Source organism: Coregonus lavaretus (genome assembly GCF_964263955.1).
Source record: "Coregonus lavaretus genome assembly, contig: HAP1_SCAFFOLD_75, whole genome shotgun sequence".
Classification (NCBI taxonomy): Eukaryota; Metazoa; Chordata; class Actinopteri; order Salmoniformes; family Salmonidae; genus Coregonus; species Coregonus lavaretus.
This window is the reverse complement of record NW_028165182.1, coordinates 438,427-466,387: the sequence shown is the minus strand read 5'-3', so window position 1 is coordinate 466,387 and position 27,961 is coordinate 438,427. Positions and strand designations below refer to the sequence as shown.

General features: G+C 43.7%; 2 protein-coding genes across 6 annotated transcripts in view; one reads left to right on the top strand and one right to left on the bottom strand.

Annotated features, from left to right (window-relative positions):
• The window catches only part of LOC311116188 (trifunctional purine biosynthetic protein adenosine-3-like), a 34,148-nt gene extending 19,401 nt beyond the window's left edge, over positions 1–14,747 (top strand). For both annotated transcript variants that reach the window (XM_084191309.1, XM_084191308.1), the window contains exons 14-21: positions 328–526; positions 838–1,089; positions 1,385–1,537; positions 8,264–8,467; positions 8,751–8,915; positions 12,223–12,495; positions 12,812–12,927; positions 14,019–14,747. In XM_084191309.1, coding sequence (XP_084047435.1) covers positions 328–526; positions 838–1,089; positions 1,385–1,537; positions 8,264–8,467; positions 8,751–8,915; positions 12,223–12,495; positions 12,812–12,927; positions 14,019–14,216 — 1,560 coding nt within the window. In that variant the 3' untranslated portion in view covers positions 14,217–14,747. The remainder of the gene's footprint in view (positions 1–327; positions 527–837; positions 1,090–1,384; positions 1,538–8,263; positions 8,468–8,750; positions 8,916–12,222; positions 12,496–12,811; positions 12,928–14,018) is intronic.
• Positions 14,748–17,139: 2,392 nt separating this feature from the next.
• On the bottom strand, positions 17,140–27,701 carry LOC311116192 (methyltransferase N6AMT1-like). Of its 4 annotated transcripts, none has more exons than XM_084191314.1 (8): positions 27,606–27,699; positions 23,997–24,628; positions 21,910–22,140; positions 21,463–21,549; positions 21,182–21,272; positions 18,530–18,613; positions 18,304–18,445; positions 17,140–17,874 (listed from the first exon to the last, which is right to left on the bottom strand). In XM_084191314.1, exons 3-8 carry the CDS (start codon positions 22,038–22,040, stop codon positions 17,765–17,767), a joined length of 645 nt encoding a protein of 214 aa, XP_084047440.1. In that variant the 5' UTR covers positions 22,041–22,140; positions 23,997–24,628; positions 27,606–27,699; the 3' UTR covers positions 17,140–17,764. The 4 variants fall into 4 exon arrangements, with proteins under 4 accessions (XP_084047440.1, XP_084047439.1, XP_084047438.1 ...); XM_084191313.1 differs by having other exon boundaries at positions 24,414–24,628; XM_084191312.1 differs by lacking the exon at positions 23,997–24,628 and having other exon boundaries at positions 27,606–27,701.
• Positions 27,702–27,961: the final 260 nt, after the last annotated feature.

The window sequence follows — 27,961 nt, the reverse complement described above, 5'->3', positions numbered from 1 at the left end:
GAATAAAGCTAGGGAGCAATATATTCCAAGTACAGGCTTTTCGTTCTTTTTGTATCAATTTTTTTGGCCTAGCACAGTTAGAGAAATGTAGGTTCATGTGCGTATGTTTTGGCTGTTTATCAATTACTCTTTCCGTGATTCCACACATACCATCTCCTCGCCTCCTCTGCTGTATTGGCGTAGAAGGTCCAAGGTCCCTACTCTTAGACCTCCTTCGCCAATGTGTTTTAAGCAGGTGAGGAGAGATTATGCTAGGAGTCACAAAGACATTGAGATCCTACAATCTCTTCATGACTTGACCTCTGCCCTCATCTCTGCCTTCTCTAGATTGCCCAGGCATGCCAGCAGCACAGCACCCTGGGACAGGACCTGGTGGCCATGTGTGTCAACGACGTGCTGGCCCAGGGGGCGGAGCCTCTCTTCTTCCTGGACTACTTCTCCTGTGGCCGGCTGGATGTGGGCGTGGCCTCCGCCGTGATCGGGGGCGTGGCCGAGGCCTGCGGGTTGGCGGGCTGCGCTCTACTGGGTGAGGGGGGGGGCAGTCGGATGTCAGCCTTAAGATGCAAGGATGGCTGTGTGTGCGCACTATATTTTGTGTGTTCAGGTGGTAAGAAAGTAGAGATGCTGGCTGTATACTGGGGGTGTAGTGAAAACCAACATAGTAGGGTTTTAGCTGCTACACTGGAAACCATCTGTATTCTTGGGCGTGAGCCAGCCATCCATTTCTGGGTTCTACATTGTGTGTGTGTGTGTGCGCACATTTGCAACTGCATGCATGTGTGTTTGATCATATATTTGTGTTAACAACTGTGTGCGTTTTTCTGTTCGTTCATCCAGGCGGCGAGACTGCGGAGATGCCCGGTGTGTACGGCCCCGGAGAGTACGACTTGGCAGGGTTCTGCGTGGGGGCGGTGGAGAGGGGCGCCCTGCTACCCAGGCTGGGGGACATTTGCGAGGGGGACCTGCTCATCGGGGTTGCCGCCTCGGGGGTGCACAGCAACGGATTCAGCCTGGTCCGGAAGGTCCTGGAGAGGGCAGGAGTCACCTACAGCTCCCCTGCACCTTTCGGGAAACCTGGACAAACCGTGGGTAGGTTAATGAGATCATAGAAGCTCTTACACAGAGTAAACTTACATTTATTTGAGAGATCATTTCTGTGGGTTTTTCTGCCCAATCTTTCTTCTCTCATGCTATCTTCCTGCCTGTTACCTGTCTTATCCCAGTCTCTATTGGTCATCTTTTGTACTGTTGTTCAATTGTACTATTGTAAGGTTTATCTGGGTCCTTGAAAAGTGCTTTATGAATCCAATGTATCATAATTAAAGTAATTCCCCCTAGAGGTCTCTTTTCCCCGTCTAAAGTCTTTCCCCATGTTGATTGACAGGCGAGGTTCTCCTGACGCCCACTAAGATCTACAGCCGCCTGCTCCTGCCAATCCTGCGCAGCGGCGCCATCAAGGCCTACGCCCACATCACTGGGGGCGGCCTATTGGAGAACATCCCCCGAGTACTGCCTCAGGAACTGTCCGTTGACCTGGGTGAGAGAGAAACACACACTTCTCTTATTGCCCATGTTTTTAAAGTGTAGTGGTAAACAATGTATGAGGATGAAACAGTTGTCCATATCAGATACCTGATGCTGTTTTGAATTGTACTAACTGTGGTAGGGCTGTCCCCAACCAAAAAAGAAATCTTGGTTGACCGAAAGTAGTCTGTTCTTTCGACCAATAACTTGTAATTTTCCATATAGACACACCGTATGTGTTTTAATAAAACCAACTATATGCATCAAGCTTGTCTGATGCTTAAGGCTTACCATTTTGATGAAATAAGACAAATGCCTCGAAGGCATTTCTTTGTTTTGTTTACCCCATATGTAACTCTGTTGTTTTTTATCGCACTGCTTTGCTTTATCGTGGCCAGGTCGCAGTTGTAAATGAGAACTTGTTCTCAACTGGCTTACCTGGTTAAATAAAAATAAAAAAGGCGCCAGAGATCTAGATAACCTGACCCAACTATTTCCCTCCTGCTGGCTTTTACAGATTCTGCCATTGTACAAATATATAACTATGTATAAAGCCAACAAATAACATTGCAGGTAGAAAATATCCTGATTTAAAAAATACATATCCTATAAATTACATTGGCTACACATGACTTGTCTGCAACGAACTTGAAACATTGTATCATCTATTAACTTGGGCCTGGCCTGAAGCTTACCCTAGCGAACCTGCAACATTGTATAAAATATTCTGGGCCCTCAGATTTTGGGACAGACACAGCTGTAGGCTATTTGCGCAAGGGATAAGAAGCAGTGCTTGACTTGGGCAGGAGCTTACCGGAGCTGAGTACCGGCACCTCTTATAGAATTTTAACTCAAAAGTATTGTGGCGCTCCTGCACCTAAATATAAACAGTACCAGCACCCAAAATGAGTATCGGACCTATTTCAGTCCAAGTCACGCAACTAATTAGAAGTAACTAGGTAGTCCTATATTATGACGTTTCCATTGGTTTGGAGCATTACATTTTTCCCTTTCAGGCTGAGTGGTTATTGAAAGGGAGAGAGCTGGAAAGATTTTTGTAATACATTGAGGAACTATTGTAATTCTCAATGGATGTGAAAACCGACTTTGTTTGCTTGCTGTTTGACGTGAAGAAAACATTACTTTGAGAAGCTCCACAGTTCATTAGTGGTGGTGCGTTAAGCCAATCAGAAATACTAGCAGATCCCCAAATGCGCACATTTATATCCCTACATTTGCGCACAGGCCAGGTAGCCTATAGGCCTTTATATGTGCGCGTCCTTACTCAACATTGATAGGAGTGCTCCAAACAAAAGAATAATAATAATATGCCATTTAGCAGACGCTTTATCCAAAGCGACTTAGTCATGCATGCATACATAATTTTTTTTTGTGTGTATGGGTGGTCCCAGGGATCGAACCCACTACCCTGGCGTCATTCCAACGTGGAAAGGATTCTATTATTTCTTTATAACTTTCATCAAGAACCGTAAGCTGAAAATGGTGGCTACCTGTTATTAGTCACCGTTAGCGTCTTCACCATTGTCCGTGGCCTACACTATCCACCAGCCAGCTCTAGCTCTAGCCTGGACAATTCGTCGGCCAGTCTGCACAGCGTGCTATCGACCCAGCGTGCTATCGACCCAGAGCTTATTGGACTTTCTGCCGGAATCACTGGACCCTAGCGCCGGATCATCACAACCAGCTAGCTAGCTGCAACCTGTTGTTGGCTGATTACCATTGCCCTATAGCAAGCACCAGTTAGCCTTGAGCTAGCCTCAGGCCCATCTCCCGGCTATCTACCTCTCTGTCAACCGGACGGGACCTCCTAGTGTTGACACTGAGCCCCGCCGATCCAACACGACTGGTTTGCCAACGAAATAGTCTGATGTGGTTTCAACAGGCTTCCCGTTGCGACGACCACGAAGATCCATCTGCCAGCCCCGGCCCGCTAGCACACGCAAACTACAACTGTGCTCCCTGCTAGCTGTGCTGAAGCACCAATTTGAACTGCTCTCGGACTCCCATATTGCTGTTCACTGGACCTTATGATCACTCAGCTGCACAGCTGATGCCTGCTGGACTGTTCCTTTACACGGTACCCTGTCCTGTTTATTCTGTTTAGTCTTAGCCCAAACGTTATCGCTATTTCCAGTTGTCTTAGCTCTCTCTAATAACACATGTGACTGCTTTATGCCTCTCTCCCATGTCAATTATGCCTTGCCTATTGCTGTTTGGGTTAGTTCTTATTATACAATTTCAATGTAGAACCCCTAGTCCCTCTCAAACTGCCTCATATAGTTCCTTTGTTCCTCCCCCCATACACACCGAGACCGGCTCAATCGATGCCTCCAATGACGCTATCTCTTTCATTGTTACCCAACGCTTAGGGTTACCTGAACTGTACTCATATCCTTCCATATCCTTTTCTGTACATAATGCCCTGAATCTTTTCTACAACGCCTGGAGAACTGCCCCCTTTATTCTATGTACCCAACGCACTAGAAGACCAGTTCTTAAAGCCTTTAGTCGTATCCTTATTCTAGTCCTCCTCTGGTGATGTAGAGGCTAACCCAGGCCCTGCAGCCCCCAGTATCACTCCTACTCCCCAGGAGCTATCATTTGTTGACTTCTGTAACCGTAAAAGTATTGGTTTTCTGCACATAAATATCAGAAGCCTCCTTCCTAAGTTTGAGTTATTCACTGCGTTAGCACACTCCGCCAACCCTGATGTTCTAGCAGTGTCTGAATCCTGGCTTAGGAAGGCCACCAAAAATTCTGAAATTTCCATCCCCAACTATAACATTTTCCGTCTAGATAGAACTGCCAAAGGGGGTGGAGTTGCAATCTACTGTAGAGAGAGCCTGCAGAGCTCTATCATACTATCCAGGTCTGTGCCCAAACAGTTTGAGCTTCTGCTTCTAAAAATCCACCTTTCCAGAAATAAATCTCTCACTGTTGCCGCTTGCTACAGACCCCCCTCAGCCCCTAGCTGTGCCCTGGACACCATATGTGAATTGATTGCCCCCCATCTATCCTCAGAGTTCGTACTGCTTGGTGACCTAAATTGGGATATGCTTAACACCCCGGCCATCCTACAATCTAAACTAGATGCCCTCAATCTCACACAAATTATCAACGAACCTACCAGGTACAACCCTAAATCTGTAAACATGGGTACCCTCATAGATATCATCCTGACTAACTTACCCTCTAAATACACCTCCGCTGTCTTCAACCAGGATCTCAGCGGTCACTGCCTTATTGCCTGCGTCCGTAACGGGTCCGCGGTCAAACGACCACCCCTCATCACTGTCAAACGCTCCCAAAAACACTTCAGCGAGCAGGCCTTCCTAATTGACCTGGCCCAGGTATCCTGGATGGATATAGATCTCATTCCGTCAGTAGAGGATGCCTGGTTGTTCTTTAAAAGTAATTTCCTCTCAATCTTAAATAAACATGCCCCATTCAAAAAATACAGAACTAAGAACAGATTTAGCCCCTGGTTCAACTCAGACTTGACTGCCCTTGACCAGCACAAAAACATCCTGTGGCGTACTGCATTAGCATCAAATAGCCCCCGTGATATGCAACTTTTCAGGGAAGTTAGGAACCAATATACACAAGCAGTTAGGAAAGCAAAGGCTAACTTTTTCAAACAGAAATTTGCATCCTGTAGCACTAACTCCAAAAAGTTTTGGGACACTGTAAAGTCCATGGAAAATAAGAGCACTTCCTCCCAGCTGCCCACTGCACTGAGGCTAGGAAACACTATCACCACCGATAAATCTACAATAATCGAGAATTTCAACAAGCATTTTGATACGGCTGGCCATGCTTTCCACCTGGCTACCACTACCCCGGCCACCAGCTCTGCACCATCCGCTGCAACTTGCCCATGCCCCCCCCGCTTCTCCTTCACACAAATCCAGACAGCTGATGTTCTAAAAGAGCTGCAAAATCTGGACCCCTACAAATCATCTGGGCTAGAGAATCTGGACCCTTTCTTTCTAAAACTAGCCGCCGAAATTGTCGCAACCCCTATTACTAGCCTGTTCAACCTCTCTTTCGTAACGTCTGAGATCCCCAGAGATGGGGGTGACCTCTTCAAAGGGGGTGACACTCTAGATCCAAACTGTTACAGACCCATATCCATCCTGCCCTGCCTTTCGAAAGTTTTTGAAAGCCAAGTCAACAAACAGATCACCGACCATTTCGAATCCCACCGTACCTTCTCCGCTATGCAATCCGGTTTCCGAGCTGGTCATGGGTGCACTTCAGCCACGCTCAAGGTCCTAAACGATATTATAACCGCGATCGATAATAGACAGTACTGTGCAGCTGTTTTCATTGACCTGGCCAAGGCTTTTGACTCTGTCAACCACCGCATTCTTATTGGCAGACTAAATAGCCTTGGTTTCTCAAATGACTGCCTCGCCTGGTTCACCAACTACTTCTCAGATAGAGTTCAATGTGTCAAATCGGAGGGCCTGTTGTCAGGACCTATGGCAGTCTCTATGGGGGTGCCACAGGGTTCAATTCTTGGGCCAACTCTTTTCTTTGTGTATATCAATGACGTCGCTCTTGCTGCTGGTGACTCTCAGATCCACCTCTACGCAGACGACACCATTTTGTATACATGTGGCCCTTCATTGGACACTGTGTTAACAAACCTCCAAACGAGCTTCAATTCCATACAACACTCCTTCAATAGCCTCCAACTGCTCTTAAACACTAGTAAAACTAAATGCATGCTCTTCAACCGAACGCTACTTGCACCCGCCCACCCGACTAGAATCACTACTCTAGACGGGTTTGACCTAGAGTATGTGGACAACTACAAATATCTAGGTGTCTGGTTAGACTGTAAACTCTCCTTCCAGACTCACATTAAGAATCTCCAATCCAAAGTTAAATCTAGAATCGGTTTCCTATTTCGCAACAAAGCCTCCTTCACTCATGCTGCCAAACATGCCCTCGTAAAACTGACTATCCTACCGATCCTTGACTTCGGCGATGTCATTTACAAAATAGCCTCCAACACTCTACTCAGCAAATTGGATGTTGTCTATCACAGTGCCATCCGTTTTGTCTCCAAAGCCCCATATGCTACCCACCACTGTGACCTGTACGCTCTTGTTGGCTGGTCCTCACTACATATTCGTCGCCAAACCCACTGGCTCCAGGCCATCTATAAATCACTGCTAGGCAAATCCCCGCCTTATCTTAGCTCATTGGTCACCATAGCAACACCCACCCGTAGTCTGCGCTCCAGCGGGTATATCTCACTGGTCATCCCCAAAGCCAACACCTCCTTTGGCCGCAATTCCTTCCAGTTCTCTGCTGCCAATGACTGGAACAAATTGCAAAAATCTCTGAAGCTGGAGACACTTATCTCCCTCACTAACTTTAAGCATCAGTTGTCAGAGCACCTTACCGATCACTGCACCTGTACACAGCCCATCTGAAATTAGCCTGCCCAACTACCTCATCCCTATATTGTTATTTATTTTGCTCATTTGTACCCCAGTATCTCTATTTGCACATCATCTCTTGCACATCATTCCAGTGTTAATACTAAATTGTAATTATTTTGCACTATAGCCTATTTTATTGCCTTACCTCCATAACTTGCTAAATCTGCACACTGTATATTATATGTATTTCTGTTGTATTTTTGACTTTGTTTTGTTTTACCCCATATGTAACTCTGTGTTGTTTTTATCGCACTGCTTTGCTTTATCTTGGCCAGGTCGCAGTTGTAAATGAGAACTTGTTCTCAACTGGTTTACCTGGTTAAATAAAGGTGAAATAAAAAATAAATAAAAAAATGCTCTACCAGCTGAGCTACAGAGGACCACAGACAATGTCTAAAACTCGTAAATGGAATGAAATAAACCAAAACATGTTTCTCACAAGTGTAGCATAGGTTGTGCACTCTGCAATCAATGTGTCCACTCCGACAATGAGAACGGGAAGACTGGAATAATAATATTGAATGCATTAAAATAAATTACCGTAACCAAAGTAACAAACATTTGTAGATTAGGAGTTAACGGTAAATGTACAACTGGTGATTTATGTAATGGGGAATTGATATACACTAACAATCAAATGCAAACAATTAACACAATGAAGTTATGAAACAATGAATGTGCACAAGTTGGCGGGAGAGAGTGCATTCTGGAGAGGGAAGTACATTGTGCATCTGGGCGCATGGTCATTGGCCATGCAGCATTTACAGTGATATGGCCTCAGCAGAAGTCAGGGCATTCATGCTTCGCTGAGCAGTGCAGAGTTGTTGTCAAGGAAGTGAGTTTGCATTTATACAGGAAGTACCCCCTACGGTCAACCAATCACGTCAATGTGGAGCTATACAGAGCCCTCCACATTGTTAAAAATGTTTGGAGGCGCATGGCGATGCGGTACGGAGCTCGATTTGGCCTATGCATGCATCTGGAGGCTCTGCAATTGCGTCACACCCTCCATATGGAGCCTCCAACCATGTTTTCGGATCAAGCATAAATTGGCTTTTAGTTTAGGCCTCCGCAATGGATTAGTTCACTGAGATGGGCGTGTGTATATGTTTGTTTTAGTTGAGCAGTAACAAACAATCTCGGTCGACCAACAGCCTATCGACCAGTCGACTAATTGGGGTCAGCTCTAAACTGTGGTTAGTATTTACTTCATATTGAATGTGTGTGTGAGCTGCTCTGTGTGCACTGTATGTCCCACCCAGACGCATCCCGTTGGATCATCCCCCCTGTGTTCTCATGGCTCCAGAAGGAGGGGGGCTTGTGCGAAGAGGAAATGGGGCGCACCTTCAACTGTGGCCTTGGAGCCGTGCTGGTGGTGGCCTTTCCGGACGCCCAGAGGGTCCTGAGGCAGCTCCAAGCCCATGAGGATGCCTGGATCGTGGGCTCGCTGGCCCACAAGCAGCCTGGTGAGCGACGACCTAAAGCATGAGTAGTGAAACTCTCATTCCAATGCTTCAGGAATTATGGGTTCTGTACACTCACAGACCGATAAGGAAACTAACTGTATGTTGTATAGAATCGATCTTGTTAATGAGGAAATGCCCTTCAGATGTTCACATTAAATGTAATTTTTGTATTGATGGGTTCAAACACGCATGAGCTCACACACAGGTAAGACTCACACAGTGCTTGGTGGTATTCATCTTTGTCATTTTACTGAATTTTGTGTGTGTGCGCCTGTTTGTGAAGGGGCCAAGCCTGTGGTGATCAGGAACCTGGAGCAGAGCCTGCGTGTAGGCCCCTCTCCCTGCGTAGTAGACCTGGGGCCCCTGCAGAACGGAGCGTCTCAAGGGGACAGCAGCAGCACCGTCCCCCGCAAGAGGACCAGGGTAGGCGTCCTCATCTCAGGCACAGGTTAGTGGCGTGTGTATGGCGTATGTCACTGTATCTGAAATTGAAAACACTGCCAAGTGCCAACAGATGTGTATAGTAATTTATTACAAGCAAATATCACGTTCAAGTGATGCGCGTGCATGCTCTCATCAAAAATCCCTGTAGCAGAATTAGCTATACACTGATGTCGGGACCAGCGTTGCCAGGTCAAGCAATCATTTCTAGCCCCAATTACCTCTCAAAACCCACCCACAAGTCCTGAAAACTACCCCCCCCTCCCCACAAAAATAATAATTTATGCATCAAGAGAACAGTTGCCACATTTATCCAATAAACCCTTTTTCCGTAGCGTTATTGAGCAAATTAAGAAGGAATATCGGCGTAATTTGTAACGGCATATTCTAAGAAGCTAAATTTGTTTTTCCATCAAAATAATAATTATTGTGACCTTAAGAATGTTGTAAGAGAAAAGATAATTCGCCCTTATTAAACTCGCCAGATCATTTTCCATCAATGGATGTCGATTTAACTTGTTTTGACTGCTATGATTAAGCAATAAGGCCCAAGGATGTGTGGTATATAATATAATATACCACGACTAAGGGCTGTTCTTAGGACACAGCCCTTAGCCGTGATATGTTGGCCATCTACCACTAACCCCTGAGGTGCCTTATTGCTATTGTTGTGAATTATTATTAATGAACTGTAGAGTTTAATGGACTATGAGGTAGAACTGGGTTAATCAAGAGCATAGAGTGCAGTGCCTTCAAAAGGTATTTACACCCCTTGACATTTTCCAGCCTGAATTTTAAATTGATTAAATGCAGATTTTGTGTCATTGGCTAAACACAATACCCCATAATATCAAAGTGAAATTATATATATTTTTTTACAAATTAATAAAAAATTTAAAGCTGAAATGTTTTGAGTTTAAGTGTTAAGCCGCTTTTCTAATGGCGAACCTAAATAAGCAATAGTAGTGTTAACATTATTTTTGAATGAATACCTTATCTCTATACCCTTCAGTCGAGCAGTGAATTTCAAACACAGATTCAACCACAAAGACCAGGGAGGTTTTCCAATGCCTTGCAAAGAAGGGTATCGGTAGATGGGGAAAAAAAATAAAAAATCAGACATTGAATCTATGAGCATGGTGAAGTTATTGATTACACTTTGGATGGTGTATCAATACACCCAGTCACTACAAAGATACAGGCGTCCTTCCTGACTCTGTTGACGGAGAGGAAGGAAACCGCTCAGAGATTCCACCATAAGGCCAATGGTGACTTTAAAACAGAGTTTAATGGCTGTGATGGGAGAACTAAGGATGGGTCAACAGCATTGTAGTTACTCTACAATACTAACCTAATTGACAGTGAAAATAATGAAACCTGTACAGAAAAAAAATATTCCATTGCATCCTATTTTCAACAAGGCACTAAAGTAATACTGCAAGAAATGTGGCAAAGCAATTCACTTTTTGTCCTGAATACAAAGTGCTATGTTTGGGACAAATCCAATTCAACACAGTGAGTACCACTCTCCATATTTTCAAGCATAGTGGTGGTTGCGTCATGTTATGGGTATGCTTGTAATTGTTAAGGACTTGAAGTCCTTAAAAATAATAATGGGCAAATATTGCACAATCCAGGTGTGGAAAGCTCTTTCGACTTACCCAGAAAGACTCACCACTGTAATCGCTGCCAAAGGTGCTTCTACGAAAGTATTGATTCAGGGGTGTGAATACTTATGTAAATGAGATTTCATTTTCAATAAATTTGCTAACATTTCTAAACATGTTTTCATTTTGTCATTATGGGGTATTGTGTGTGTGTGTGTGTGTAAATGGATGGGGTGGGGGGGGTCTATTTAGTGAATTCAGGCTGTAACACAACAAATGTGGAATAAGTCAAGGGGTATGAATACTTTCTGAAGGCACTGTATATTCTTATATTTGTGATATTTTACCTTGCCTCGCTGGCTATCCTCCGACATCTGCGATGTTGTAGACGATAACCATCTGATAACGTGTTTAACTTGCATGCGCTGCATCTGAATATAATGTAAACAAGCCCCTTTCTGATTCGAAACTGCACGCACAACTTTTTGACGTGGCCAGGAAATATGTCTATAGGAGCACCCTTATTGGTGCATGCCATAGTTTACACAATCTCCATTAAATCACTGTAGTCCAGGGGTCTCCAACCTTTTCTAGCATGAGAGCTACTTTTAAAAGATTGAACATGTCGTGAGCTACTATTTTTTTTGGGGGGGGGGTGGCTATCAAATGGGCACATTCTCTTCTCTACCCTGTAACTCTTCCCGGGTTCTTGGTGTACAAGAGAAAGTAGTGCACTGTTTTCTGTCAGTGTACCTGGTAAAATAACGGTTAATAAACAACTCTAAGGGGGGCCCAATACAATCTGATGTTTTCTATTTTCCCAAATTATGTTCTCACTTTTATTAATCACTTAATTACAATTGTTAATGGAGAAACAACGAAATTGGATGTTCTGAGTCATGTCGATATTTAAATCAAATCAGAATATATATTTTTAATTTAATTCCACATCTGGGCCTTTTTTAATTGCGCATCTAGCAAGTGAGGAATGTGCCTTCTAATGTGCCAGTCTAGCGATGGTTCTGTACTGCTGCTGCTCATGTCATGGCAAAGTTTACAAATAATATATACAAATGATATACTTACTCATGATATACTTCTGCCAGGTAAGCCTACTTTGCTGTTAACATTAGAATTGAGAAGGTTTTGGAAAAAGTATTTCTGTCAACCCACAAGACTAAACTGGCTACTACACACGGAGCGATAAACAAACGAGCGCACCACACAGACCTACGGCAATATTGCTGGAAATTAATTGGCAGATATTGTTAGGTTTGGCTTTTTAAGCCAATCGTGGCTAACTAGGGGTGGGATAATGTCAATGTTGCGTTCATTAGATGGTAGCTGTGAGCTGGCGGTGTCTGATACTTGTGACATTTTGTTTGACAGTTTGCGGTGGAACACGTGAAAATTGCATCTACTTTCAGAATTGTTTAGCAAGCTACTCATAGGTGGGCTGCATGCTACTAGTAGCTCGCGATCTACCTGTTTGAGACCCCTGCTGTAGGCCATTGTTAAAGGGATACTTCACCCAAATTTCAACATTAGGTAGATGGTTCCTTACTGTGAAAGATGTCTAAGTAGAGCCTGTATATGTGTAGAATTGCAGTTAAGTGGATGCTAGTGCCCCATAGCTAATTGCAGTTCTCCAGTTATAAATGTAATCTGTATACCAGTGTGCACTGCCTTAAGTGTATTGTGTGTCAGGCACCAACCTGCAGGCGCTGATGGAGCAGGCCAAGAGAACGTCCAGCTCAGCAGAGATCGTGGTGGTGATCTCCAATAGGCCGGGGGTTCTGGGCCTCAAAAGGGCCTCTCTGGCCGGCATTCAGACACGGGTTGTTGACCATAAGCTGTACGGTAGCCGGGCAGAGTTTGACGGCACCATTGACCGCGTGCTGGAGGAATTCGATGTGGAGGTGGTGTGTCTCGCCGGCTTCATGAGGATCCTGACAGGGTCCTTCGTCAGGAAATGGAACGGTAGGACCACCCAGCTTTGTGTGTGTATCAATAGTAGGTTTGTGTGTATTTTTATGTGATGTCTATGTATCACACAGAAAACGGTGATTTGATCCAAAAAAGCATTCCTTAACTTCACTTGCTCTCCCTTGAAGTTACATGGGGTAAAGAATGCTTTTTGAAATGATCAAATCCCTCAGTCGAGCACCCGATTTATTTTCCTTTTTTTGATCAAGCTGGGCTGGAGCGTGTTTGGGTACGCTTTCACTCTATTAACAATGCTTTGATATTATGTTTGTGCACATATGTGAGAATTAATGTATTTTGTGTGTTGTAGGAAAACTGCTGAACATCCATCCGTCCCTGCTGCCCGCATTCAAGGGGGTGAATGCCCAGAAGCAGGCTCTACAGGCGGGGGCACGGGTCACTGGCTGCACCGTCCACTTTGTGGCTGTAAGTACTGTACTGAGAACAGGTCCTGCCTCTGCTCACCAATACTAACCATAACCGGATGTTGGTATAGAAATGAGGTCCTCTGTAGCTCAGCTGGTAGAGCACGGCGCTTGTAACGCCAAGGTAGTGGGTTCGATCCCCGGGACCACCCATACACAAAAATGTATGCACACATGACTGTAAGTCGCTTTGGATAAAAGCGTCTGCTAAATGGCTTATTATTATTATTATGAGCTCAGATCAGAAATTACCCCCCGTGGGCCTCCTGTAGCTCAGTTGGTAGAGCATGGAGCTTGCAACGCCAGGGTTGTGGGTTCGATTCCCACGGGGGGCCAGTATGAAATGTATGCACTCACTAACTGTAAGTCGCTCTGGATAAGAGTGTCTGCTAAATGACTAAAAAAATTGAAGAAATCTGATCTTAAAGCCAAACTTATCCTGTGTTTCCTGCTCCACTGCAGAACATGGTTGAAAAATGTTCCACATTTAGTTTGTTATCCATATCTTGATTTCGAAAGGGCTTTATCCAGAAACAACCCCTCACCCCCTAGGGCTAGGCACATGTTGATCCAAACGGATTTCTCTGATACATTAGGTGGAATTATAGCCATATTGCTTAGACCTATCCAATCCTTTCAGATACATAAGTGCCTAGGGTTAGAGGCTATGGGTTGTTCCGGGACAGGACCGTAGACTTAGATAGACGACTCATCTTTTGTGTCTGTGAGTGCACAGACGGTGCCATTGAGGCCATCTCCATTTTGAAGTAGTCAGTTATTCTACTACTATGAGTTGGTAACAAACTGAAAGGGTGCATACTGCCACCTGGAGTGTGTTTTAAACAGGTATAAAGCCAATGTTGACAATTTACTGCCACCTGCAGTTATGGAATGTTTTCTCACGATTATAATTAATTGGCTGATCCCTCGTTATGACCTGGATGAAATTATGTGATCCTTCCTTAACCCATATGAAGTCCCACCCAGTTGACTACTTAAAAATGGCGATGCCCATGCTAAAACAGGCTTTTGGGCACCGAGTCGTCTATGGACAGGACCTAAATATTTCCCTGCCTTAACTTTTGTCCACAGGAAGAGGTTGATGCCGGGGCCATCATTGCGCAGGAGGCGGTGCCTGTGTTGATGAATGACACTGAGGAGAGCCTATCAGATCGCATCCGGGAGGCAGAGCACCGGGCCTTCCCTGCCGCCCTGGAACTGGTGGCCGGGGGCGGTGTGAGGTTGGGGGATGACGGACGCATCGTCTGGAACCCCAACACGCAGGGCTAAACCTCACCCCCGTACAACCACACCTGCCCAAACACACCCTGGCCCCCATCCCCAAAATACCCTACCTCAAAATACATTGGCCCCCACCTAAATGCAGTGGCTCTACTGACCTGCGTAGTAAATGTCTCCTATAGCCTTTTGCTGAAAAGTCAACCTCTTATTGTTATAATAGATATTTGGTCAAACAACTAGGCTATAATGGAATTCTTCAAAGACCATACCTCCCTCCCTCGTCTCTGTAGCCACACTGTTTTCTTCCAGATACATTCCTTGTGCCATTGCTACAATGTCAAAATAACTAAGTAATTCCCCTTGCGCATAATGTTACTGTAGTACTTAAACTATGAATTTAGGTATATCCTCGAGACATTGCATGATGAGTCAATCAATAATGTTTTTGCTATGCCAGCTGGGAAAGTCATTATAGTTGTAGTATGAAGTGGGCTCTCTGCATATACTTTAACACTGAGTGACGATGCCGAAACTGCTATTTCTGCCTGTCCTTGCATTAAACTTGCAATGTTGAACAACTTTATTTTGTAGTTTATCGGCAAACCAGCACGACTTCGTCAGACTTAACATACGATATTAAAGTTATTGAAATGTAATGAAAGCGCTTATGACAATCTTCTCGGCAAACCAAAATCGGTTCTGTGAATGTTCTCAAAACATTTCATTAGGTTGTGGGACAGGTGTACGAACATACCAAGAGTTCCAACATAAAATATTTCAATTGTACTGACAATCATTAAACGTTTGTATTTAGGGTGCACACAACATTCCCTTGATGTTGCAACTGAAAACACTGAATTAACAAATTACCTCTTTCTCTAGTTCCGCTTTACTTTATCTGCACTCTCCTCCCCACATTTGGTGTAGGCATGGGTTAGAGGGATTTTCCACCATCTTTCTTATACTAGTCATTTACTTTCAAATGTATAAAGTGAAGCGGATACTTCAGGAGAAAGGACCCAGACCTGGGCCACATTCAAATTCTTTGAAAGTGCATCCGTTGAAATAATCGCCGATTACAAATGACTGGACAGGTGAAAGCCATGTGGTGGAACACTTGTGTTCACCTGTCCAATCAGTTATTACGTTAAGGCATACCCTGGATTCCTCAAGTAGTCTTTCCTCGATTCTTCTCATCTCCTCAAAGCACAATGGATCCAAGCTCCGTCCAATGCGTTTTTAGGAGTGGAGGTCAGACGACAAGAAATCGGAATAATTGAGAATGTGTAAAGCTCGCCACCATTGGACTCTGGAGCAGTGGAAACGTGTTCTCTGGAATGATGACTCACGCTTCACCATCTGGCAGTCTGACGGACAAATCTGGGTTTGGCGGATGCCAGGAGAATGCTACCTGCCCGAATGCTAGTGCCAACTAAAATTTGGTTGAGGAGGAATAATTGTCTTGGGCTGTTTTTCCTGGTTCGGGCTGTCCCTTAGTTCCAGTGAAGGGAAATATTAACGCTACAGCATACAATGGCATTGTAGATGATTCTGTGCTTCCAACTTTGTGGCAACAGTTTGGGGAAGACCCTTTCCTGTTTCAGCATGACAATAACCCCATGCACGAAGCGAGGTCCATACAGAAATGGTTTGTCGATCGGTGTGGAAGAACTTGACTGGCGTGCACAGAGCCCTGACCTCAACCCCATCGAACACCTTTGGGATGAATTGGAACGCCGACTGCGAGCCGGGCCTAATTGCCCAACATCAGTGCCCGACCTCACTAATGCTCTTGTGGCTGAATGGAAGCAAGGATTCTGTTTTCACATGCAAAAGTGATTGCTTTTGATAAATGCTTTATCCACCTTCCTAATGAAAACTAGTTTAAAAAATCATTACGCAGGTTGCTGTCAGAGCAGCTTACCGATCACTGCACCTGTACACAGCCCATCTGCAATTAGCCCACCCAACTACCTCATCCCCATATTGTTATTTACATTATTTATTTTGCTCATTTGCACCCCAGTATCTCTATTTGCACATTATCTTCTGAACATCTATCACTCCAGTGTTAATACTAAATTGTAATAATTTTGCACTATGGCCTATTTATTGCCTTATCTCCATAACTTACTACATTTGCACACACTGTATATAGATTTTCTATTGTGTTATTGACTGTACGTTTGGTTTATTCCATATATAACTCTGTGGTGGTGTTTTGAATCGCACTGCTTTGCTTTATCTTGGCCAGATCGCAGTTGTAAATGACGAGATGGGTCCCATTTATGCCTGGTGAAAACCAAACACTGCATTCCACAGTAAGAACATCATACCAAAGGTCAAGTATGGTGGTGTGATGGTTTGGGGATGCTTTGCTGCCTCAGGACCTGGACGACTTGCCTTAATAGAAGGAACCATGAATTCTGCTCTGTATCAGAATGTCAGACCATCCGTCTGTGAGCTGAAGCGCAGCTGGGTCATGCAGCAAGACAATGATCCAAAACACACAATCAAGTTTACATGACAATTGCTAAAAAGCAACAAATTGGAAGTTTTGGAATGGCCTGGTCAAAGTCCAGACCTAATCCCAATTGAGATGTTGCAGGACTTGAAACGAGCAGTTCATGCTTGAAAACCCACACGTCACTGAGTTAAAGCAGTTCTGCATGGAAGAGTGGGCCAAAATTCCTCCACTGTGACGTGAGAGACTGATAAACAACTACAGGACGCATTTGGTTGGAGTCATTGCAGCTAAAGGTGGCACAACCAGTTATTGAGTGTAAGGGGGCAATTACTTTTTCACACAGGGGAATTGGGTGTTGCATAACTTTGTTTATGAAATAAATGTAATTGTTGTGTTATTTGTTCACTTATGTTCCCTTTATCTAATATTAGGTTTTGGTTGACGATCTGATAACATTCAGTATCACAAATATGCAAAAGTAGAGAAAATTAGAAAGGGGGCAAATAGTTTTTCATAGCACTGTAATTTACAAAAGAAGCATTTGTGTTTAGTGAGTCCACCAGATCAGAGGCAGTAGGGATGACCAGGGATATGCTCTTGATTTAGTGTACGAGTACATTTGGGTGTCAGGTAAAATGTATGGACATTATTTCCTTTAGGAATGTAATGAAGTAAAAGTCAAAGTTGCCAAAAATATAAATAGTAAAGTACAGATACCCCAAAAAACTACTTATGTAGTACTTTAAGGTATTTTTTACTTAAGTTCTTTACATCACTGGTAGTCAGCATGTCAGTTCAACCTGGTACTGTACATGTACAACATGTCTTCAATACTGACACAGACTGGATCCTCTCCCAATACAAACAGGTTCAAGGGAACTTAAATACTCCTTAGCATGGACAACCTGTGAGCCTTTGTACTGTATAGTGCATTGGGTAAAGGTCTTGAGACATGGTCACTTATTTGACCGATGGTTTTCACTCAATTTACGGTCCTGTCCTTGGGAGGGATCAGTTTACCACTCCTGGTTGTTGAGATGAAGCTGAACCCGCTGTGGTCCTGGTGTGGTCGGAGCAGCAGGTTCATGGTCTCGTCTGTGGTTCAGCTGTGGTCAAGGGACAGGGAGGGTCACATTGTTCTGTGGAAGCGCAGCACAGAGAGGCTCTCTGGCCCAGTTCGTCTGGACAGACAGGGCACCCCCTGCAGGCCAGACTTCCTCAGCAGAGTGGTGATCTCCTCTGGTGGAAGAAACAGGTTACAGTAAGGTAGTGTTCATTAGGTATCAGATGGAAGGAAACGAACTGAAACAGGGATGAATTGTCTAGATTTGTCCAATAAGAAACACTTTGTTTTGTTGCAGAGACCAGTGTTGTGGTTTTCAATGGTAATTACATTTTAATGATCCCACCTACATACTGCAGTCATAGTGTCACTCACTCATTCTGCACAAATGACAGAAACATATTCCAAGGAGTGGTATTCTAACCATGGACCTAAACAAGCTATGCAGGGTAGACCGCTTTTCTCACAAAGGTAGTAAAAAATTAATCAATGCCAAATAACATCAGGCCGTATGTAACGTATCCATTGTAGCATGTATCAATGTAGACTGAGATATACATCCCAAACCAAGAAGTCAAAACCGAGAGAGGAAGTGGGAGGCTCACCTGGGTTGTTCTCTGCCACAGTGACCAGGTAAAACAACCCCTGATTAGACAGTAGCTTTGGAAGCAGGGGGAAGAACCTGTCCATCACCTCTCGGCCCCACCTCCCACCAGCCCAGGCTGCCTCGATGCCCTGGCTACCCACCTGACACACACACACAGATGTTGCAGTATACAAACACGCATACTGTAAACACAATTCCGTCACTATGGTAGTCTAGTTTTCTACCTCTTCTGATGGTGTGACGACATAAGGAGGGTTGAATAAAAGAACGTCCACTTTTCCACACAACCTTGGCAAGAGAGAGTCCACCTAAAACGTAGAAGGACAGAAGTGAAGTTGGGGTAAACAAATGGAGAGGAAGTGTGTTTATCTTTCTCACCAGGCCTGTGTGTGCCGGTGTTTGGAGGATATATTGGCACGGTTTGCCCAACATCTGTGCCAATATATCCTCCAAACACTGGCTTCTCTGGCATTTTCACTTAAATGGAAAATGGTTTGGAATAAAAAGGGGTGTCTCCATAATGACGAGTTAAATAGCCTAACTACAACTGGTAAAAATGTGTCATGCCAAGCGCGAGTGCTGCTCTGGCTCCTCTCACTCACGTGACCAATAGTGGACTATGCTGCCTGCTGCAGTTCTCTCTCAACACACACACACACACACACACACACCCCTCCTGCCCTCCCCACGACTCACTCACTCAGCAACAGCCTGCCTCACTGCCTGATAGTCAGCAGCAGGTCCAGGGCCTAAAATTAACGTTTTGGTCCACCAGCAACTGTGGCAGGTAGATTTAAAACCAGCCACTCAGATTTTTTTAACAGCCAAAATTATAGTTTTTCTCTGAAAGATTACACCAACAAAACAAAAAACGGATGAGCATGCTTTGTAATGTTTCTAAAACAAATGTTTTACTAGTAAGAAGTAATGTGGTATATTGTTTAATTTAATGATTTTTTGTGACCTGAGTATTTTAACCTAAATATATCACAGATGAGAAAAGTTAACCTGCCCCTTTAAGGGCTATGAGGTTACCGTGGTAATGTGACTAGAGTCACGTTGTGCCTGTGAGATTGAGTCTGATTTGTAGCAGCATTGTCTTCCCTTCCCTAGCAGTTTAAACTCAAACATTGAAAAACAACCTAGCTTGTGAACAAAACAATGTAAATAGCAAAGAAACAAGGACAAAGTCTCACTTCAGTAGACTTTCATTTCAAGTAAATTAGACCGACTTTTATGCCTGTGGGCAAAGCTTCTAAAAATTAATCTTTCACTCCGCTCTTCACATGCACACAGCCCCCAGCCAGGCAGTGTTCCAGCGCGAGGTGGGATAGGCTATAGGATTCGTAGTTCCTTGACTTTGTGCGATTAATTTACAAGCTATGAAGCCAAACGGCAGAAATACTTTGAAAACAGCTACTGCAGCATTTTACTATGAATGTGATCATACTTGACTATTTTTATTCACAAATGCGAGTGAAATGCTCACACTGTGGAGCTCTGACCACCCGCAAACGTGGCTGGTGAAATAGACCCGCCAATGCCCAAATCTATCCGCATTTGGCAGGTGTTCATTTTAGGCCCTGAGCAGGTCACAGTGAAATACATTTGCCATGGCGTCCGCGGTGCAACTTTCATCTAGCCCAAAAACCCGCGAACAATACATTTTCACCCGTGACATCGTTTTCAAAGTAGCCCAATTTCGCTTGAAAACTACGAACATGGCAACCCTGACTCAGGAGGAAATGAAAAGCATTCGATTTTGAGATGGGGTGAAATCCAAAGTTGTGGTATATATTCATTGGCTATATCATAGCTGGTTTTTAAAGATAAATATTGATACATTACTAGCTCAAACACCTTGAATCTGCAAAAATGAAAAATGTATTAGTGGATCATGGTGATTTCAGATCAAAAGTGGGGGGACAAAAAGCAAACATTGCCCCCCTTATCTGATAGTTGGGTGGTAGATGCCCAGTTTCCCTTATGGCTCTGTCGTAGCCGGCCGCGACCAGGAGACCCATGGGGCGGCGCACAATTGGCCCAGCATCGTCCAGGGTAGGGGAGGGAATGGCCGGCAGGGATGTAGCTCAGTTGGTAGAGCATGGCGTTTGCAACGCCAGGGTTGTGGGTTCGATTACCACGGGGGGCCAGTATGAAAAAATAATAATTAATGTATGCACTCACTAACTGTAAGTCGCTCTGGATAAGAGCGTCTGCTAAATGACTAAAATGTAAATCAGAGAGAGAGGAAGAGAGAGTCCCAACTCTGTGGAAAATCTGTCTCCCTCCAGCAGGTAGCGTTGTTTCGCCCACCAAGCAAGGAGTTTTTGTATGGAGGTCAATGAGTGTCTAATTTGGTCAGCAATTTTTTTTTATAGATTATCTGCTATGTGAGATTTATTTGATCGAATAGAAGTTTCGTAATGCTTAAGTTGTTATGAGTGTATTGAGATAAGTAGGACACGTGACATCCCGGCAACATTGAGAAAGATAACTTTATATCGGAGTTGTCTCAAGATGGCTATGCATATTCATGTCATGAGGCTAGTAGCACAGTATCTCTCTCCATTGAATACAGGTTGTTGACATCAACAACCATCGAATATTCAAAAACGGATTAGAATAATGAGATGTATCCACCAATCCAAAGAAAGGATAGGCGGGAGCTAGACAGCCCGCCGTGCCGCTTTGTGGACAACGACTCACATTGTTAGGGCGGATGGCATCGAACTGAATCGCATTAATTTGTTCCTCTAATCAAACTGAATCGTTTCAAACCAAAACGTATCGTATCTGAGCCCATGTATCTAGATACGTATTTAATCGTTTTGAAAGGGAAAGATGCACATCCCTAGTGTGTGTGTGTGTCTCACCAAGTCCGTGATGATGGGCTGCAGACTAACGCCGTTACAGCGAGACGTCTCCAGAGTGCACTGGGCTGCTTCGGGGTTCACGTCGGTACAACTGGGGAGGACACACACACACACCAGTCAAACACACATACAAGTCACAAGCCCTCTAGACAAAGGTATCTTTTACAAAATGTCCTAAACAGATATAGGCATGTTACTAACGCACATGCTAACAAACAAACCAACAAACAGTCAGTCAGTCAGAGTCCCTCGCTCACTCACTGTCACACACACCTACTCACAGGTATAGAGCTGTAGGTCCGATCACGGATGCCAGGAAGGCGGACACCACCCCAGAGCCACTGCCCACCTCTAGACACACAGAGGGGCTGGAGGAGAGGGTCAAAGGTCAGTAACTGTATTGTTGACCAGTAACAGGTATTAGGGTGGTGTTCATTAGGGCACGCAACAGAAAACATTTGAAACCGTTTTGCAACGGAAAGCGAAAATTCTTATTGGACAAATCCAGGGAGTCCCTCCCTTTTCAGTCTCTTTTCTTCCGTTTGGTGCCTAATGAACACAACCAAGGGTCATTTTCACTAGATACCAAACAGATCGAAACAGGGAATGGCTACCTGAACTGGTCCAATAAGAAACTCATTTTTGTTGCAAAGCATTTACTGTTGCAAAATGTTTTGCTACGGTGTGCACTAATGAATACAACACAGGTATCGTCACAATCTGCTCACCTAATTTTCTTCAGTCTGTCAGCATCCTGCTCAAGGGCATCGATCAAGAGGAAGGTGTCCTCAGCTGGCTCGTACACGTCAGTGAAAGGCCCGCGGCCCGCGTGGGAGTACAAGGGGGTGGGATAGGACATCTGGCCCACTGGTTTACACACAATGTCAGGCAGGGGACAGTGATGTGCTCCACGTCATGAGGCCATCCTTGATGGTCCACTCATTTGGCCCGACTAGATGCTGTACAGAGATGGACACACACAGAACTATTAGGTAAATGTCTGTCATCCGAAGGTTGACACAAAGTGCTGGAACTCTGAGACAGGATAGATTTCAGACAACTGGTAGAGGTCAAGGGGTTATTGGATGGTCATAGGAAGTCATTTCAGCCAAGAAATAACAACTGCACTAAATGAACCCAAACAGCGCCTTGGGTGGCGATAATTCTGAGACCACTGACCATAGGCATAAATGTCTTTTAGGGAGCGCAACCAATGACTGAGTTCAATAGAAGCTCTTTACATTTCATGAAGCTGTTAAAACTTCATGACAGTATTTTCACATATTTCCGACATTTTAACAAGCAGTGTTTTAACTGCACCAAACGCCTCCAGCCATGTAAAAGTGTGGAAAAACAAAAGGATTAGGCTAAGTGCCATTTCTGGGTGCCATTTACGATGTCTGATGACCATTATACACTCATAAACAACTAACTTTCACCTTAATAAACTGCTAGGCACGATGCTGTGGTGCATAGACATATTTAAGTAGCTGTGGGTCATAAACCTACACTGAACAAAAATATTACAGTTCATTTGAGGAAATCAGTCAATTTAAATAAATTCATTAGGCCCTAATCTATGGATTTCACATGACTGGGAATTAGGGCTGGGCGATATGGCCAAAATATCATATCACAATATTTTTTTAATTAGACAATATTTGATGTTTTTGAATAATAAAAGTTCAACATTTGCTTTATGAGTAGTGCGTGACCCTAGGGTGGCAACACATACATTCTAAGTGATTTCAATGGGTCTTTCTCCATTCTGATTGTTTTATCCTGTTCAATTCAACCACATAATATTCAGCATTTTCATCAATTTCTGCATTTCCTGCACTCATTTGAGATCATTTCCACACTGCCATGTAGGGCACGATATGGGCAAACAATCTATGCCTTATTTTTAACCAAATGTTGCAATTTAGAGCAAAACACTTGGGCGAACTGTTGGAATCATGGAAAAATACTGATTATTCTAATTCTATAGTTAGAATATAATAGCGAGCACTTTGAATGCAGTGTTTGAAATGACAACAAATGAAAATGCCAGGGAGGAGTTATTGTGACAGGGTAGCAACCAAAGTGTTGACAAGTGATTCTTAGGGGACCCTATGTTTTCTCTTAGCTACTTCATGTAGCTAACATATTCCTCTTTGATTTAGAAGATACTGTTGCACAAAAAAACATACAGATGTAGGTCTATACCATTACTGGTATTATCAGGCTGTATAGCTAGTTCGTTTGCTCTGACTCAGTACATGTATTAGCTAGCGATTAGCATTAGTGGCTAACAAGATTTAGGCCCAACTTACTAAGAAATGACAAACTAGCTGTTTTGCAGATGTAAGAAACACAAACTAATAGTCTAATTATAGAACGCTAGTGGATTTATATTAAGAAGCAAGTGAAAACAGCATCGTTGTCATCAACATTGTTGCATGTGCTGAATTGACCATTAGGAATCTAAACGCAAGTGTCTCGTGCCTTAAGTGACAGCGGGCGGGGCTAGGTCTGTGTGGAAAGCGGCATGGAGAGAGATGACTCAAGTAGCGAAGTAAACTATAAAAATTGACATTACACATGGGATATCACATTTAACAAACCAAACATTCAAATACCGTTGTAGAAGGTAAAGTAAAAACCCAAACCGGGCCGTGCATCAATACTGGTATATTGTAAAATACGGTATACCGCCCAGCCCTACTGGGAATGCAGATATGCATCTGTTGGTCACAGATACCTTAAAAAAAAAAAAGAAAGAAAGAAGATAGGGACATGGATCAGAAAACCAGTCAGTATCTGGTGTGACCACCATTTGCCTAAAGCAGCGCGACATCTTCTTCACATAGAGTTGATCAGGCTGCTGATTGTGGCCTGTGGAATGTTGTCCCTCTTCAATGGCTGTGTGAAGTTGGTGGATATTGGCGGGAACTGGAACACGCTGTCATAACCGTCGATCCAGAGCATCCTAAACATGCTCAATGGGTGACATGTCTGGTGAGTATGCAGGCCGGTGAGTATGCAGGCCATGGAAGAACTGGGACATTTTCAGCTTCCAGGAATTGTGTACAGATCCTTGCAACATGGGGCCTTGCATTATCATGCCGAAACATGAGGCGGATGAATGGCACGACAATGGGCCTCAAGATCTCGTCATGGTATCTCTGTGCATTCAAAATTAAATTAAATGCAATTGTGTTTGTTGTCCGTAGCTTATGCCTGCCCATACCATAACCCCACCGCCACCATGGGGCACTCTGTTCACAACGTTGACATCAGCAAACCGCTCGCCTACACGACACGCTGTCTACCATCTGCCCGGTACAGTTGAAACCAGGATTCATCCGTGAAGAGCACACTTATCCAGCGTGCCAGTGGCCATCGAAGGTGAGCATTTGCCCACTGAAGTCAGTTACAACGCCGAACTGCAGTCAGGTCAAGACCCTGGTGAGGACGACGAGCACAGATTAGCTTTTTGTGCGTATGGAACATTTCTGGGATCTTTTATTTCAGCTCATGAAACATGGGACCAACACTTTAGATGTTGCATTTACATTTTTGTTTAGTATATTTAAGTAGTGATTGAGGAGGGGGCAATTCGACTGTAAATGAATTATGCTGAGACTTTAAAATATATTACAAACATTGGTTTGAAAGTTTAAGAAACCATACAACTATGCACAATGACTACATTGAATAATTTACACAGTAAAAAAAACGAAACAATCATTTACTGCAAAAACTGTGCAAATGCAAAGTTTGGTAACAGAATTACGGTAAAATCTCCCTCAGTTTTATTGTGTTACGAAACTTTATCTGCACAGTTCAAATGTGCATAGAGTTGTCTGGTTTGTTAAACTTTAAAATCAATGTTTTTTGTTTGGTATAATTTTAAAGTGAGAAATCTGAGTCTCAGGAATTCTGTTGCCATGGAATTGCTAGAGGAAAGGTCAGAGTAGGGTTTGAACCGGGGACCTTGTGCACTACTACCTGTACCATAAAAGCTTGGACTTCTGTGCAGAGGCAGTAACTCACTCATATACAGGGAGGCTTCACTATCCCCTTTCTCTGGAAGGTCCCTGCACATAAAACAGGGGAACACATCCAACAGTGGCCTGAGAGACTATCCCACAGCAGCCACCAATGTAGCGATTAAAAGGGAACTTTACCCTTTCTAAACGTTTTTTAAAAATTGCATTGTTTAGAAGGAGCGCAAAGGCGAATTGTGTTATTGCACAGGCACACTTCAGAGTAGGTGTTCCCTAACGGAAATATGCAGATGCAGGCTAGAACACGCCAATAGGAGCCTATCCCAGCCTGACTCTGCCCACCTCCTTGCTTGTTCGAACCACTGACTCATTTGTTCCCATTAGAAATGACAGGCTGTGGTCTAGCTTGGTTTAGTTATAAAAATCTTAGTCTATACCAGTGTTATTGGTGCGTTCAAGACAACTGGGAACTCGGAAAAATACGAGATTAATCATGACTCATTGATCTTCAGGTCAGAAAGTCGGAGCTCTGGAAAGAGGCCCGAGTTCCCGACTTGGCCAAAGACTCCAAATATACAGGTGCAGCTCAAATAAATTAGAATATTGTGGAAAAGATAAGTAATTTCAATAATTCAATTGACAAAGTGAAACTCATATCATGGATTAATTACACAAAAAGTGAAATAGTTCAAGCCTGTATTTGTTTTAATCTTGATGATTAAGGCTTACAGCTCATGAAAACCCCAAATTCAGTATCTCAGAAAATTAGAATATTGTGAAAAAGTTCAATATTGTAGACTCAAGGAGTCACACTCTAATCAGCTACTAACTCAAAACACCTGCAAAGTTTCCTGAGCCTTTAAATGGTCTCTCAGTCCAGTTCAGTAGGCTTCACAATCATGGGGAAGACTGCTGACTTGACAGTTGTGCAGAAGACAGTCATCAACACCCTCCACAAGGAGGGAAAGCCTCAAAAGATCATTGCTAAAGAAGCTGGCTGTTCAGAGTGCATTATGCAAGCGTATTCGTGGAAAGTCGAGTGGAAGGAAGAAGTGTGGTAGGAAAATGTGCACAAGCAACAGGGATAACCGGAGCCTTGAGAGGATTGTCAAGCAAAGGCCATTCAAAAATGTGGGCAAGGAGTGGACTGAGGCAGGAGTCAGTGCATCAAGAGCCACCACGCACAGATGTATCCAGGAAATGGGCTACAACTGTCGCATTCCTCGTGTCAAGCCACTCCTGAACCAGAGGCAACGTCAGAAGTGTCTTACCTGGGCTAAGGAGAAAAATAACTGGTCTGTCGCTCAGTGGTCCAAAGTCCTCTTTTCAGATGAAAGTAAATTTTACATTTAATTTGGCAATCAAGGTCCCAGAGTCTGGAGGAAGAGTGGAGAGGCACAGAATCCAAGTTGCTTGAAGTCCAGTGTGAAGTTTCCAGTCAGTGATGATTTGGGAAGCCATGTCCTCTTCTGGTGTTGGTCCACTGTGTTTCATCAAGTCCAAAGTCAACTCAGCCATCTACCAGGAAATGTTTGAGCACTTCATGCTTCCTTCTGCTGACAAGCTTTATGTAGATGCGATTTCATTTTCCAGCAGGATTTGGCACCTGCCCACACTGCCAAAGGTACCAATACCTGGTTCAATGACCATGGGATTACTGTGCTTGATTGGCCAGCAATCCCACCTGATCTGAACCCCATAGAGAATTTATGGGGTATTGTCAAGAGGAAGATGAGATATGAGACCCAACAATGCAAACGAGCTTAAGGCCGCTATCGAAGCAACCTGGGCTTCCATAACACCTCAGCAGTGCCACAGGCTGATCGACTCCATGCCACGCCGCATAGATGCAGTGATTCATGCAAAAGGCGCCCCAACCAAGTACTGACTGCATGTAAAAGAACATACTTTTCAGAAGGCCGACATGTCTGTATTCAATGTCCTTTTTTCACTGGTCTTATGTCATATTCTAATTTTCTGAGATACTGAATTTGGGGTTTTCATGAGCTGTAAGCCATAATCATCAAGATTAAAACAAATACAGGCTTGAACTATTTCACTTTTTCTGTAATTAATCCACGATATGAGTTTCACTTTGTCAATTGAATTATTGAAATTACTTAACTTTTCCACAATATTTCCCAGTCGGATCTCGTTTTTTCCGAGTTCCAAGTTGTCGTGAACGCTCGGAGGTCGGAGATTTCTGAGTTGTTCTGAACGCGGCATTAGTCGGTGTAGACTGATTTGATGAGGAGAGCTGAATGACCCCGCGTTAGCGTTCTAGCTAACGTTAGCTAGGCTTACGAGAATGCGTTTAAAAGACGTTGCACTATCACTATGTAATGCGTTTACATGCCAAATTCAACGACACTGACTGACAATGTAAGATCAATTGTTCATTGTTAGATTATATAGCTACAAGTTACATTTACCTGAAGTTTTTGGTATGATACGTTTGTTTGAAGCTGAGGAAGAGGAGCACGTGAAGCTAGCTAGATGTTTCTTCCTGTTGTGTTGCAGTGCATTGTGGGAATTGTAGTCCTGAGTAGCAGACGGGTTGCAATACTCATGATAGGAATTATTTTTTTTAAAAGTGGAAGATTAGAATAAAAGAGTAGAAGAAAAAAGTTACTAGAGGGAAATGAGTCAAGTAACAGTACTGATGTTGATTGATGCTGATTTCTGATTTTTTTAAATCAACATCAGCAGATATAGACTACCAGTCAAAAATTTGGAGACACCTTCAAGGGTTCAAGGGTTTTTCTTTATTTGTACAATTTTCTACATT

What these genes read in the sequence shown, in the direction of transcription:
- LOC311116192 (XM_084191312.1), bottom strand. Translation starts at nt 22,040, where the DNA reads ATGTCCTATCCCACCCCCTTGTACTCCCACGCGGGCCGCGGGCCTTTC. An exon ending in GGACCTACAGCTCTATACCT is followed by an intron (nt 21,273 to 21,462) that starts GTGAGTAGGTGT and finishes TGTCCTCCCCAG; the next exon opens with TTGTACCGACGTGAACCCCG. An exon ending in AGCCCATCATCACGGACTTG is followed by an intron (nt 18,614 to 21,181) that starts GTGAGACACACA and finishes TCTACGTTTTAG; the next exon opens with GTGGACTCTCTCTTGCCAAG.